Source organism: Gopherus flavomarginatus, chromosome 16 (assembly GCF_025201925.1).
Source record: "Gopherus flavomarginatus isolate rGopFla2 chromosome 16, rGopFla2.mat.asm, whole genome shotgun sequence".
Classification (NCBI taxonomy): Eukaryota; Metazoa; Chordata; order Testudines; family Testudinidae; genus Gopherus; species Gopherus flavomarginatus.
In genome coordinates, this window is record NC_066632.1 from 1,823,235 (window position 1) to 1,837,971 (window position 14,737).

The 14,737-nt window shown below is 49.4% G+C and overlaps 1 protein-coding gene across 11 annotated transcripts in view; it reads left to right on the plus strand.

The window, feature by feature from the left end:
- DNM2 (dynamin 2) overlaps positions 1-14,737 on the plus strand; it is a 61,336-nt gene that overhangs the window by 21,374 nt on the left and 25,225 nt on the right. For 6 of the 11 annotated variants that reach the window (XM_050925248.1, XM_050925253.1, XM_050925244.1 and 3 more), the window contains exons 3-10: positions 5,870-6,019; positions 6,343-6,546; positions 7,295-7,393; positions 7,720-7,880; positions 8,653-8,795; positions 9,513-9,648; positions 10,505-10,572; positions 11,826-11,964. In XM_050925248.1, coding sequence (XP_050781205.1) covers positions 5,870-6,019; positions 6,343-6,546; positions 7,295-7,393; positions 7,720-7,880; positions 8,653-8,795; positions 9,513-9,648; positions 10,505-10,572; positions 11,826-11,964 — 1,100 coding nt within the window. Of the gene's footprint in view, positions 1-5,869; positions 6,020-6,342; positions 6,547-7,294; positions 7,394-7,719; positions 7,881-8,652; positions 8,796-9,512; positions 9,649-10,504; positions 10,573-11,825; positions 11,965-14,317; positions 14,457-14,737 lie in introns of all 11 variants that reach the window. The other 5 variants (XM_050925249.1, XM_050925250.1, XM_050925245.1 and 2 more) reach the window with 1 other exon arrangement.

A 14,737-nucleotide genomic window follows, 5' to 3' on the forward strand; every position in this document is an offset into this window, starting at 1 on the left:
GGTGGGGTCACCCCCAAGTATCATGTCCAGCTCCTTGTAAAAACAGCAGGTCGTGGGGGCAGCACCAGAGCGACTGTTTCCCTTGCGGGCTTTGCAATAAGCACTCTGCAGCTCCTTCACTTTAATCCTGCACTGCACTGCGTCCCAGTTATGGCCCCTTTCCAACGTGGCCCTTGATATCTGCCCATAGGTATTATAATTCCTATGGCTGGAGCATAGCTGTGACTGCACAGCTTCCTCCCCCCAAACACTGATGAGGTCCAGCAACTCGCCATTGCTTCCATGCTGGGGCTCATTTGGCACGTGGAGCCATGGTCACCTGGAAGGATTCACTGATTGCACTCCACACCTGGCTGAGCAAACAGGAAGGGGATTTTTAAAATTCCCGGGGCATTTAAAGGGCAGGTCACTTGAGGCCAGGGCAGTAGAGTTCAAACTGATGAGCAGAGTGGCTGAGCAGGCATTCTGGGATACCTCTGGAGGCCAATAACAGCGCTTTTGGTGGCCACACTGGCGGAGCAGCGCTGCATCACCAGCGCTGCAATTGTTATTCCCCAGGCAGAGGTGGAGTACATGCAGCGCTGTATGTGCCTTGCAAGTGTGGACGGTGAGTAATTGCAGCGTTGTAAAGTCACCACCAGCGCTGCAACTCTCCAGTGTAGCCAAGCCCTTGGGGAAGAGTCTGTTGCACAGGACCAACTTCAGGGACCGCTGGAGTGTGATGGATTTGTTTCCAGAGGAGTGGAGGCAAGTCGGATTAGTTGGTGTTGCTAGGACGCAGTGCTGCTTGCATTACCACTGGAGTGACTGTGCTGGGTCCTACCTGTTGGGCTGAATGCCTATTAAAATCAATGGAAGAATCTTTCCCTTGACTTCAGTGAACTTTGGATTGCGGCCTGAAACTCATCTAGAGCAGGGGTTCTCAACCTTTTGCTTTGAGGCCCCCCAACATGCTATAAAAACGCCACAGCCCAGCTGTGCCATAACTGATTTTCTGCATACGAAGGCCAGGACCAGCATTAGGGGTAGCAAGCAGGGGCCCTGTGCCACAGGGAGCCCTACAAAACTAAGTTGCTCAGGCTTCAGCCCCATGTGACAGGGCTGGGGCCCCGGGCTGCAGCTTTGCGTGGCAGGGCTTTGACTTTCTGCCCTGGGCCCTAGCGAGCCGAACACTAGTCACGTTTGGAGGACCCCCTGAAACCTGCTTGTGGCCCCCTGGGGGGCCCCGGACCTCTGGTTGCGAACCACTGATCTAGAACTTAGCACAGGCGCCGTTGCTAGCGCTGAGGAGACTTGTGCAGGTGTTTTAAAGAAGGCCAGAGTTCTCTGGTTGGACCTTCCTGATTTGCTCACTGCCCTGCATGCATACAGGCAGCAGCTGCTTTTGGTGCATCCAGCATAGTTCAGTTCAGCCATTTCAAGCCAACCACCCATTCGAAGGCATCCCCAAGGTTGGAGGAATGTGGCTGGGTTAATATTTAAACGCTGTTTCTGCAGTAAAATAGCTGGCTGGTGAAGATGAGCCTCCAAGCTCTTTATCTCCCCGGACCCAAGTCCAGGGTTCTTTGTCTAACAGCTGGTGCCTGCAGTTTGGTAGCTGGCCGCAGGAGAAAGCGAAACCAGAGCGGCAGGTCTTGGCTGATAGATAAAGGAGGGGATGTGATTTTCAGCTGCAGTCAAATCTTGCTGCCTTTTCTGCTAGTGTAATGCTCCATGCAAGTGATGACTGGAGAGTTCTACTTGGAGTGCAGAACACGCTGGGTGTGGAGGCATTCGCATTTCCCAGGAGTCATGCTGCTCTTGTTAATACTTAAGGGCTGTTAAATCCCAAATCAGTATCTCTCTGTTGTTCCCTCTTGTCTTCCGCTGACTGCATGGAGACTGTACTGGGACTGGATGGGTGCAAGCCACAGAGCAATTTAGACGAGGAGTGCTTGAAATGTGCCCTACAACCGGCCACCTATTTTGGGGTGCCAGCAGGGCAGAACCTGCCTGCCTGCTCTGATGGCCCTGAAGGCAGGTGACCAGGGTTAGTGATTTAAACCCTTTTCCTAACTTTATTGCCCTCATGTAGAAAACAACCTGTTTCTGGGAAATGCCAGTGAGGTCAGAGCAGCTCAGACTTTCTACCAGCTTGATTCCTGCTGCTCTGTCCCAGACGGAGGCAGTGCAGGCCCAGAGTCACATGAGCTTGCATTGATAGACCCTCCACCCCTTCTTGGTGGCAGGGCCTGTGTTTATGCAGCACCTGGCTCAATGGATCCTGGGCCATGAGGGGGCTCCTGGGTGGTACCATGATACTGTTACCAAGTGTGCCAGTTAGGGGCATCAGTATCATGAGAGAGAGCGAGCCCCCAACATCAGGCCTTCCAGTTAGCGTGACTGCTCTCCAAGAGTTCCAGCCTGCAGACCCCTTGGCCTCATTCACTGAATGGCTTTTCATAGTAGTGATGAGACGCCTCCTCAGTGTGACCCACGGGGTCCCAGGAGAGGCTCAGACTGTCTGACTTTCTTTTCCTTGGTCCAACTATTGAAATTCATTAGTGCCTAGGGGGAGGGGAGAACAGAGGCTCTCCTTCCTTGCACTGCTCACCCAGATTGGGGGGGACGGAGGGACAGAGCAGAGGGATGGTCTTGTCTCAATGCTGTATATTTTGCCAAAGTGGCATTTGGTATCGAAGTGGGAGTCGGGGGTGGGGGAGTCTAAATGTTTATCTTAGAAGTTCTCTGGTCTGTGTTATATGGGAGGTCAGACTAGATCACAATGGTCCCTGTGATCCTATACTTGGATTGTAAGAGTCTGCACACACAGACACACACCAGTGGCAGAGCTGGGGGAGTGAGTGTGTGACTGAGAGAGACCCAGACAGACATGCTTCCATGCCTCAGTTTCCCCTCTGGGAGGAGACCCACCTCCCTCCCAGCAATGTCTAGGATTAGTGTTTAAAGAATGGACAGCACTAACCTGCTGCTCCTCACTGGAAGAGAAATTAACGTAGAACTTTTGTCAGCACAGATCTAAGCAGGGCTAACAGGCAGTGACACCTGCAATACCGATAGATCCCTGAATGGGAGCAAGTCATGTGGGATAAACATTCAGCTGTCTCTGCTCCTTCCTGGCTTGGTGGCCCTAAGGGCTCTCTCAGTGGCCATGCTGTGACTCTCACCTGGCATTCACACACCTCTGTGATGGGCTGATAAGAACCTGAGCCTAGAACGCTGCAATCTCTTTTCTTCAGTCCACAGGTGCCATTCAGATGCAGCCAATGAGTGTCCTGGCAGGTTAGACTCAGACCTTTCTTCAGGGCTCAAAAACTCAGCAAGGAAGTGTTTTTAAAATGATGGGCAGAGAATGAAAGGCAAACAGTCGTTCTGCAACCCAACGCTGGGATCATGTCTAGATTCACCAGCTAGCACTAGGCCGGAACCAACGTCCAGTGTGTGCTAACATCTCACCCACGGGCCGTTTCCCCTCTGGAAGGGAAAGCTTCACTTCGTGTCCACATCAAAGCAGCTGCTAATAGCGCAGAGGCCGCAAGAAAAATCGTGGCTGGTGGAACCTTAACCTATATAGCCTGCTGGCTTCCACACTCTCACTCCTTCCGCCTTAGCCAGAGGAAACTGCTAGACCGGCTTAATCTCTGATCAGCAGCCCCAAATAAACACACACAACTGGATGATCTCTGGGCCTCTCCTTGCGTTGCTTGCTGGCTTTCACAGTGTGACTGTTTGGCCAGCTTGAACCTCTGGCTCTGCTCCACTCGCCACAGAATAAGGCTTCCTTGTTCTTCTCCTTTATTGGGCTAGAGAGGGCCACCTACAAAGCACGGTGGGTGTGTCTACACCTGGAGCTATCCAGGAACAGCTCTTGCATTTAAATTTCACACCACTTACCTTTAATCCAAATTAACTGTCAAACATAGGCAAGCCTTGGGCCCTCTGATGTGAGAGGCGCAAGTACAACAGAGCTTATGGATGCTAGGAATCATCTCCGTTCAAGGGTGGCCTTGTTTCTATAATGGTCTTGAATAGAGCAGTGCAACTGTAGTGTACAGCGGAACGGAGTGTGTGGAGGGCTGGCAGCAGTTTGCATGGCTAATCCGGGCTCCACTGTAAGAGGTGTTGTAGTGTTAATATAATGAAAGAAATCTGTATTGTCCTGCAGTTACCGTGGCTTATGGCAGGCAGCAACATACCCTTTTAGCTCATTAAGAAGCTAAGCAGATCCCGTGCTGTGCCCTGTACCTGGAATCTTAAAGGCAGGTGGAGTCTACAGCCTTACTTTGAGAAGAGAGGTTGATTATTGGTGTCTAAGCTCTGCAGGGGAATAGTCTATAGAAGTTCCCTTTGAAAGCGAAATGGCAGTTCACCCCCTCTTCAAGTGTACTTGGTGTGCAGCACTAGGATGCCTGTGTCCTATTCCCAGCTCTGCCACTGACATGCTGGGGACCTGCAGAAAATTGCTTCCCTTTGTGCCTCGGTTTCTCCTCCTACCCGTCATCTATTTATATGGTCAGCTGTTTGAGGCAGGGACTGTCACTCTGTGCAGCACAAAGGGGCCTCAATCTAAGAACATGCTGGCTGGGTAGGGGAACAAAACAACTCAGGCCCATGTCCTCCTTGGAAAGCGACTTCTCTGTGCCCTAACCTCTGCTGTGTGGGCTCCTGGACCTTTACAAGGAGAGGCAGCTCAGCCTCCATTTCTTCTTCCCCAAGGCAACCTGTTGTGGAAGCACCCAGAGATCCTAATCAGGAACAAGCACTTCAGTTGTGCTCTGTGCTGTATAAACAGAGTCCCTCCACCAAAGGCTTAGCTGAACTTGAAGGCAAGGTGCTTTTAGCAAACAGGAAGGCAGATGAGGGTTGGCTCTAGCTGTGAGTTAAGATCTGAAACCCTGTTTCTGGAAGGGTGTGCTCCCCCCTCTGGTAGCTGTTGGAAGCTCACTGGAAATGATGTGCTAGAGAAATAATTCTGTCACTTCCTGGTGATATGCTAGAAGTCTGTAAAATCATGACTGCTGTGGAGAAAGTGAAGAGGGAAGTGCTATTTACTCCTTCTCATAATACAGGAACTAGGGGTCACCCAATGGAATTAATAGGCAGCACGTTTGAAGCAAACAAAAGGAAGTATTTCTTCACACAATGCACAGTCAACCCGTGGAACTCCTTGCCAGAGGATGTTGTGAAGGCCAAGAGTGTAACAGGGTTCAAAACAGAACTAGATAAGTTCATGGAGGACAGGTCCATCAATGGCTATTAGCCATAGATGGTGTCCCTAGCCTCTGTTTACCAGAAGCTGGGAATGGGCGACAGGAGATGGATCACTTGCTGATTCCCTGTTCTGTTCATTCCCTCTGGGGCACCTGGCATTGGCCACTGTCAGACAGGATCCTGGGCTGGATGGATCTTTGATCTGACCCAGTATGGCCATTCCTCTGTTCCACAGTACTGAGAGAAGCAGCTCTCATCATGCTCCTGAGAGGCAGTGTCACCTCCTGGGGGTGGGTGAATGTGGTGGGCTTTGAATCAGTCTCTAGCAATCATTGCTGCATTCTCCTGATTGGCCCAACTCTCCTGCATTAGACTGTCCTGACTTCCTTCCTCCAGCTCTGAATCCCCATAATGCTCACAAAGCGTAGTGTGATTTCATGACTGCTTTCTGCACCAGCATCTCTTCTCAGGCGTGTAGCTCAATGGGCTCCCACAGAGCTGATGCTGCATTGCTGAATTTCAGCGGGCAAGGACTACATTCAGTGTTGTAAGCAGCAAGTCTGCTGGGCCTGGGTCTGTTTACACTGGGGCTGGTAAAGGAAGGCTAGTTGCAAACCAGTGTGTTTCGTTACAAACCAAGGGGGTGTATCTCTTCCAGAATATGCAGAGTTTTTGCACTGCAAATCCAAAAAGTTCACGGATTTTGACGAGGTTCGGCAGGAGATCGAAGCAGAGACAGACCGAGTCACAGGAACCAATAAAGGAATCTCTCCTATTCCCATCAACTTGAGGGTATATTCACCACACGGTGAGTGAGACTTGCATTCTTCTGATCAGAGCACGTTATGTCTGCAGGCTTCTAAATGCAGAGACTAGAGAAATGGGTGTTGTGACATTTCAACTAATGGAAAAGAAACAGCATCTCAGAGGGAGGTTTGAAGGTCCCCAAAGACCAGGATCTGTTCCCGAGCAGCAAGCTTTGCAGTGATCTACGGAGGACAAACAGAATATCCTAGCTGGTCCTCTGTGCACCCCCTGCACACGCCCCTTCCTTCCCCCCATTCACTGCAGGGATAAAATGTTCTGCATCGCTTCACACTGCATGAGCTCTCTGCTTTCCTCTCTCCTCAGTGCTGAATCTGACGTTGATCGATCTTCCGGGTATCACCAAGGTGCCGGTGGGAGACCAGCCCCAAGATATTGAGTACCAGATCAAGGACATGATCTTGCAGTTTATCAGCCGAGAAAGCAGCCTGATTCTTGCGGTGACTCCAGCCAACATGGATCTGGCGAACTCAGATGCTCTTAAAATGGCAAAAGAAGTAGATCCTCAAGGTAAAACAAACGTGCCGACCTGCTGTGGTAACATAACTGCTGCAGAATCCTTTAACAAAGGGAGGGGATACCAGGATTCCCTTGTGTTTTGCTGAGCAGCTCTTGCCACTGTGGGGAATCCTGGCTGGCTGTGCCAAGTGGAATGCCCTATTAGAACAGGGTAGCTTGATGTCATTGAATCTTTGGAAGAAAATCCTGGCTCTCTTCTCCTGGCCCCATTAAGGGCAGTGGTGGTTGCTTTAGCCGGGTCTCCTGTTGACAAGTCGTGTGTCATCGTCCCTCATCTCCTCCCCCACACCCCATGTCACTCTTCCTACCACCCTCCTGTCCTCTGACTTCCACTAGGTGTGTTCTTTATTTCCCAGAGTCCTCCAGGCAGACTCACACGGTGACCTGTTGGCTTGCTTGGGTGACAACCTTCACTGAAGGGTGTGACTTGACGCGCTTAGGTCTTGCCTAACGAGTTATGTGACTCTTGTCACTCAGGCTGGTGCACTAAACTGTCCAGTCATGGAGTTAATAACTAGCTCATCTCGCCATACAAGCCAGCTGTGAACATTGAAACTGCAACTTGAGTGCTGCAGGCTGATTTGAGGGTTATTGCTCCTGCTTTCAGAAACTCAGAGCTGCTGTCTCTGCATGTCTAACTACAGACCTGGTCAGCTGCTCTCAACGTATCTGGCAAAGTAGGGGATGTGATGTTGATTAGCTGCTTCTCCAATGATCTTTCTACCCCTCTCTCTCTCAGGCCTACGGACAATTGGAGTGATCACCAAACTAGACCTGATGGATGAGGGCACTGATGCCAGAGACATCCTGGAGAACAAACTGCTTCCTTTAAGAAGAGGTAGAAATCACCATCCTTATGCAATCTGCATTCTGCTGAGGTCCCCACACACTCCCCTGTCTTCTATAGATTGTGAAAGAGGGAAGTCCCAGAGCTCTTCTGCATTGCAGCAGCTGTGATGGTACCTGCCAGCAGGGAGTGTGCTCTGTAGGGAACCTGGTTACCTTCTTGGAGAGATTCCCCTTTGTGCAAGTAGTATAAAGTTCACCTTTGTAACTGTATCAATAACCCCAGGGTTCCCTGCAGGGTGCACAGGTGTTCAAGGCTGGTGCACCAGCTGTGCAAAGCTCTAGAAAGAGTTAACATGTGGAATTGTCCCATTGCAGGCTACATTGGCGTCGTTAATCGGAGCCAGAAGGATATAGAAGGCAAGAAGGACATCAGAGCAGCCCTGGCCGCAGAGCGGAAGTTCTTCCTTTCTCACCCAGCCTACAGGCACATGGCAGATCGAATGGGCACACCTCACTTACAGAAAGTCCTCAACCAGGTAGGCCAGCCTGAGGTTAATGTCAGTGCATAGGCCCTACTTACTTGCTTAGGTGGAGGGTCAGTTTACTCACAGCTCTGAGTTGTAGTGGGGAGCGCATTGTCAAGTGATTAGAACGGGGGATAAGAAGTTAGATTGGATCTGTGGCCAGCCCACACAAAACATCATGTGTGATCTTGGGTAAGTCTGCTCTTGGGCCAGCCTGGGTTTCCCCATCTGCAGAATGACTAATGAAAGTCCCACTTGTCTGAACCCCTGTGCATTCTAGTGTGAATTCTAAGCAATGCTGAAGATGCTTGTAGCCAACAGAATGGAGGGGAAATCTCTTCTACTTGGCTTACGTGCTACAATTGGCCACCAGTGTGTGGTCAGTTTTGTTATTTTCCCCATATAGTCAGCTCCCCTTGTTGTGTGGGTCTTTCACAAAGTAGGAGAAGGCAAAATACTTTAAAACTGGAAAATCTGACTTGTAAAGCTGCAGAATGGGACTGGTTTGAGGCCTAAGACTGCTGTAAAATCTCTGAAACTGACTGACTATTGTCTCTTTAAATGAACAGTAGGAGACCTGGACTATAACTTATTTCTGATCTTAGAGTGGCCAGTTCAGTGAAAGCATTCAAACCTGGTCCGTTGACAAGCATTTTCTCAAGTCTCCTGTTGTGCAGTGTTGGCTCTGGCTTACCTGTCCATTCTCGACATAGCTTGTAGTGAGGGGAAGCTCGCGCAGGTAAGAGGACCAGCAGTGCTGACCACTTCTCCAATCCTCTTGTAGCAACTGACCAACCACATCCGTGATACCCTGCCCTCGCTGCGCAGCAAGCTGCAGAGCCAGCTGCTCTCCCTGGAGAAGGAAGTGGAGGAATACAAGAACTTCCGCCCTGACGACCCCACACGGAAAACCAAAGCTTTGCTACAGTATGTTGCTCCAGTCCCCTCTTCCATGTACAGGTGCTGGATTTCAACCAGCCTCGCTGATGAGAAGGAGAGAGTCTAGCCTGAAATTGACACTTACAGGTTTTAACATAGGTCCATATTTAACTTGCTCTTTGCTTGAAGCGTATGAATCCCAGCTGGCTGCTGATCCCAAGGAAATGCACAATGCTTAGCACCTGGCATTAGAAATTGGCATTGTGGGGGCAGGACATGCCAGCTTTAACGGGTGGTGCCACCCAGAGTTGGCATGGACATGAGACTAAATACCTTGCAACGCTAGGCTGATGGGAACATTGGGAGGGCTCGTGAAATCTGTAGCTACGATGCCTGGCAGACAAGCTCTGCAGGCAAATAACTGCATTGTCTTGGATTTGTTGTGCCTACAAGGATCTCCTGTGTAATCCTTTTGGTCAAAAGCCTTGTATAAAAGCAGAGAACAAGCATGTATGTTCTTAGGCTCTGAAAGAAGGGGAATGACAATTGTTTTTGTTTCCCTAATTGTAGCGAAAGGGAGAAGAAATTCTTTCCCCATAGGATTCATGGAAGTAGAAGAGAATTCTCAGATGGCCCTGCCCAGATGAAATAGAGATTATGGCTAGCATGGCTCTGAATATAGTGTGGCTGTAGCCTGAATGGCTAATCTGTTACCGCCTTTGCCGTATTTGTCTAATGCCTGTTACTCCTGTTGGTTCTTTGCAGGATGGTCCAGCAGTTTGGCGTGGACTTTGAGAAGCGTATTGAAGGCTCAGGAGACCAAGTGGACACACTAGAACTCTCGGGTGGTGCCAGAATTAATCGCATCTTCCACGAGAGATTCCCCTTTGAGCTGGTGAAGGTAAAGCTAATGCTGGTTTTAATTCTTCTGTCCAGCAGTGGTGTTTTCCTCTCTCCACGCAAAGCAGAATATCACTGGTTGCCAGCTGTATGGCTGGGGGAGTATCTCCAGAGTGTATGCCTGTCTTCAGGCTTTCTGCTTGTTTGGCAGCCAGCAGAAGGGTCTGTTGACCGTCCTTCCATGGTGTTGGGTTGATCTACTGCTTAGTAAACCACTGAGCTGGTTAGGAACCTCCCTCTCCTCCTGCTCATCTATTGCTGCTTGGCATAAGAATCTTTGCCAGAGCAGAGCTGTGAGATGAGGAGACAAGCTAGTCTGTGTCCATCTTGAGAAGACATAGAGATGGGATGTTGTCTTTGGGATCAGCTGTCCTGGGATGTGGCAGATCAGCAGTTGGTGCTGATGTTTCTAGGTAAGCAAAACCTCCTCTGACTTATAAAGCAGGGCAGCTGACAGGGGTTCTACCTACTTCAGACACCCCATAATAAAACAGAAAAACATCAGGTTTTATGGGAGGGCGGGCAGTCTGCTGTACCCCCACTCGCACCTGTCATACACAGGGTGCTAAGAAGATGTGCTGTAATTCACTGCTCATTCACTCAGCCTTTCTACTGCTTACCTACGTGGCAAGGAACTTGGGGGAGAGGGGCAGTGTCTCTTTACAGGTCAGAAGTACTTGGCACCAATGGCACGCTAGCTACATCTACGAACAGGTAGGCATATGTTTGCCTCTTGTAGCTGTTTGAAAAAGCAGTTTAAACATGAGCCACCTTCAGTTAGAAGCCTGAGCTGCGATTGTGCTTCAACCCAGAAGGGCCTTGCTGTATAATCTAAACTGTCTAACATCTTTTTTTAGATGGAATTTGATGAAAAGGACTTGAGGCGAGAAATTAGCTATGCAATTAAAAACATCCACGGCATAAGGCAAGTATCGGAGCAGGAGATCTTTAGTGCCAATCACACGTCTTGTTGTCCTACAAGCAGTTCAGTCATGTTTGTGCCATTATTGTATGATAAACACTACCATGAACCTTATGTAGCTGTCAGTTCTGAACAGCTACAGCCAGCTTGTGTGTCATGTGGAAGCAAAAGGTGTTTAGAACCACAGTTTGTTGTTGGAAATGGGAGAGAGAATTAGATGGTTAACAGTTACGTTGCCGATGTAGTTTTCTTCCATGTGTCTGAACAGTGCAGTATTGGATCTAACTCTGATTCTGGGAGTAGGGATGGAGCCATCTCTATTGAGAACCAAGAGCAAACTCTGAATGTTGGTTCTGTTACTCTTGCTGGTAGAGTTTAGTAAAGGAGTGAGATCTGTTTCCTGTTCCTATCTATAAGGCACCACAGGACTCTCTGCTGTTTCCTGTTGTCCCTTGAAATCAGAGGATAAAAGAATTCCTCCATTGCCTTGTGCATCTTCCCAAACGGACAGAAAATAGTATGTGGAGAGTTTTTGAGATCTAAACTTCCAACTAAAAGAAAAGGGATCTAGGTTATTACTGTACCATTGCACTTGAACTTCTGGCTCCGGGATGCTGTCAAAGAAGATCCATTTGGCACGGACTAAGCTCAGTGATGGAGCTGCACTTGGGCTGAGCGTCTGGATTAATCCATGCTGCACTGAGGATGTAGCTCTGAGAACTAGCGAACCCTAGGCCTGACGGGGCTGAGTTCATCATCCCAAAGAGGCCTCACCGTAGACTTACTCCTTCTCTTAGCATGTCTGCCTTGCTGGGCTGGTCCCACTTGTGTTTTCTGCCTGAATATTGACTCTGGAATTGCCTACTCTGCATGAGGTTGAAAAGGCTCCTGGCCTGTCCACTTGCAGCGTAGATGTAACCTACAATAAAATTGCCTTAAGTGTCTCTGCACTAGGCAGTGACTCCAGATCCCATGTGCTAGAGAGCAGCTTTGTGTGCGTCTAAGTCACAAAGCAGCATCGTGCTCTCAAAGGAGGTTTAACCCACCCCCTGCTCCATGGGAGAATTACGGCTGCACATCCCCAAGTGAAGATCCTGTTGGTATCGAGGCCTGTCTGTCTGGGGGAGGGAGTCGATGTCTCTGTCTGCTGCTCTCTCATCAGGTCACAGACAGTTGCCTTTAAACTTCTTCACCCATTTTGTTTTTTCTCTGCCATGTCTCTGCCCTCCCTCACCCCTGCGTGTGGATGCCTGTAGGACGGGGCTTTTCACGCCAGACTTGGCATTCGAGGCCATTGTGAAAAAGCAGGTGGTGAAGCTGAAAGAGCCTTGTCTGAAGTGTGTCGACTTGGTTATTCAGGAGTTAATCAATACAGTTAGACAGTGTACCAGTAAGGTATTGAACCCGCTGGAGCCTCTCCAGTCCCTTCCTAGTAGTGGGGTGGCAAAGCAGGTGTGCTTCCAACATAGCAATGTCCTCCCCTGCCTGGAAAACTCCCCAGAACTGGATGTGTGTAGGCAAAAGAGGTCACGCTGACATTTCACGCCTAGCCTGCTCGCTTACCTAATGTGAAAACCTCATCACTCAGCTGATTGGCATGCCTGGCCCTGGGCATGCCTCCGTGCCACCTGAGATGCTGGCATTGCCCAGCTCTGAGGAATACTGTCCTTGCTGTCAATCATGATAAAGATCCAGGCAGCGCCCAGCACCATGGGACTCTGTCTCAGTGTGGCTTAGTGAATAGAGCACCGAACTGGGACTCTGGCGCCTGGGGTTCTGTTCCCAGCTCTGACACTGGCCTGCAGGGTGTCGCTCCCCTTCTCTGGGCCTCCATAGCCCGTTTGTAAAATGGGGGTCATGTTACTGACGTGCTTGGTAAGGCACTTGAAGATCTACTGATGAGCAGTGCTAAGAGCTAGGGATGGTGATTATCCTAACGTGTCTCGGCTCTGTCCCCATGGGATGATCTCAAACGAGGTCCCTGTGACCTCCAGCTGCAGTGCTCTGTGGCAGATTGAAACAGATGCTGCCGAGGCTTTTGCCTCAGAGCGCTTTGGAGTCTGCCAGGCAGGTGGGCAGGCTATTCCTGGGTTCTGGTGCCTGTCTTAGCATGTGTCTTCTCCATCTGTGAGTTCAGCTGCTGCTTTGCTACACTCTGGGAAGCTGTGGAGAATGGGAGCAAAAGCTGGAAGCAGCTATTGTAGCAAATGACCTTCACGTTCATTGTGGCTTGTTTTATAAATCCTGCAATTAATGAAGTCTCGATAGTGAGCACCATTTCAAAAGGTTTCTCACTCTCTGGAAGTGTTCGTTACTCTGGTACTATGCAGTAGCCCAGGATAAATTAGCCACTTCCATATTTAATAACTAGCTGCTTGGGACCACCCTGCTTTTTAGCTTGATAGGGTAATAATAGATTGAGGAAATTTCCTAAATAAATTCACATCTCTAAAAATTAGCTGTTCAGAGACAGGATCCTGGATTAGATGGATCCCTGGCTCTGATCCAGTCTGTCAAGTTCTGGATATGCCTGGTAGACAAGTGCTTATGTCCGTAGTAAAAGGCTGTTTGCAACTTTGAGGCCGTTCCAAAAAGTGAAATAGCCTCCAGCTCCTGCTTCCCAATGTGTCTTGCTTGAGTAGAGAACTTCAGCACTCGTCCAGTGATTCGTATTGTAGGACATGGGCAGGGGGCTGTTTGTGTCCGGATCAGGAGTGCTGCTCTGTTTTGCTGTGATTGTAGTAATTGCTGTAACGTGGAAAAGCCAGCACTTGCTGCCAAAGTTCCTTCAGTCCCAGCTGACATGGTGGGGAAAACTCAAGAGACTTCTTTGTAGTGAGTCCACATGGCAGCTTGCAGGAGTAACATGCAGATGAGTTCTCATCAGCAGGTAGTCTGCTTCCACAGGAATCCAGATCAAATCAGAACAGCTTGTTCAAGCCGGGCTTCTTTGGCGCTAGCAGTTCTTTTTACCAAGTACCACCCACCCAGTCTAGACACACGCCCTGATTGATTGGAAACAGGTTCTAGCCCTAATAAACCACTAGATTGGGGAATCTGGAAATGGCAGCAGTCGGCTTCCTCCCCTGTCCCTCAACTTCCATGTGATTCGTAGCAGTGGCTATCTCAAACAGCTAAAGAGAGAAACCGGCGCTCCATGCCATCAGAGGGCAGCATGCAGTGTCCCCTTCCCCATGGTAAAGCAGCGACCTTGAAGCCTAGCAGGGTGCTAGATCAGGACTAATTCTAACTTGAAGGTTGGCATGGAGGTGAGGCAGGGAGGGGAAGGAAGCAGAGGAGCCTTTGCCTTTATTAAAGACCCAGGTGAGCAAGACTTTCAGGGCTCAGGTGCCGGTGGGATGCCATCACGTGCTTTTGGCTCCTGGAAACACCAGGGCGTGGGAAAGATTCACCATCGTCCCCCCATTGTAGTCACTTTGTGCCAGTGTAAATGATCCCATAAGGGGCACAGCAGTGGTGAGCCGGAGAATGAGAACTGAATCTTTATGAAGGCCAGGATTTAACAAGGTGAATTAAGAACCTGATAGTAAATTAATTAAATGTATTTTTAAAACGAATCTGAGGAAACTGAAGGAATTTCCTGGGAGAAGTGCTGCTGCTTTTCCCTTTGCATGTTACTAACCATTTTTATCTCATTTTCTTTTCTTTCTGTCTTGGTTGCTGTTTTTTCCACCCTGCGTGCCTTTTGGTGTCTCCTCTTTCCACTCTTGTGCTCTGCATGAGGCAGGACGGGGCTCTTCACACCTGACATGGCTTTTGAAGCTATAGTGAAAAAACAGATTGTAAAACTCAAAGAGCCCAGTCTGAAGTGTGTTGATCTGGTGGTCTCAGAGCTGGCCACTGTCATTAAAAAGTGTGCGGAAAAGGTAACTGGTTTTAATTCTTCCTCTGTCTAATCTGAACATCTGGAATGTACTGGCTCGCAGGACCCAGCTGATCAAAGTGAGTTTGAGACCATTAAACTAACATTTTGGGGATCTGTGTCCATGGACATCTGAACACCTTCAGCCAAGGACACACCTGCAAGTCTAGACTCCTAATGTTAACGTGGCTTTCTGGCATGGGTCCTGCAGAGACATATTGCACAGGTGTTGCTTCACACCATAGCAACAACAGCTAAAAAGGCTCCTGAAATAGCTGAGGGCCA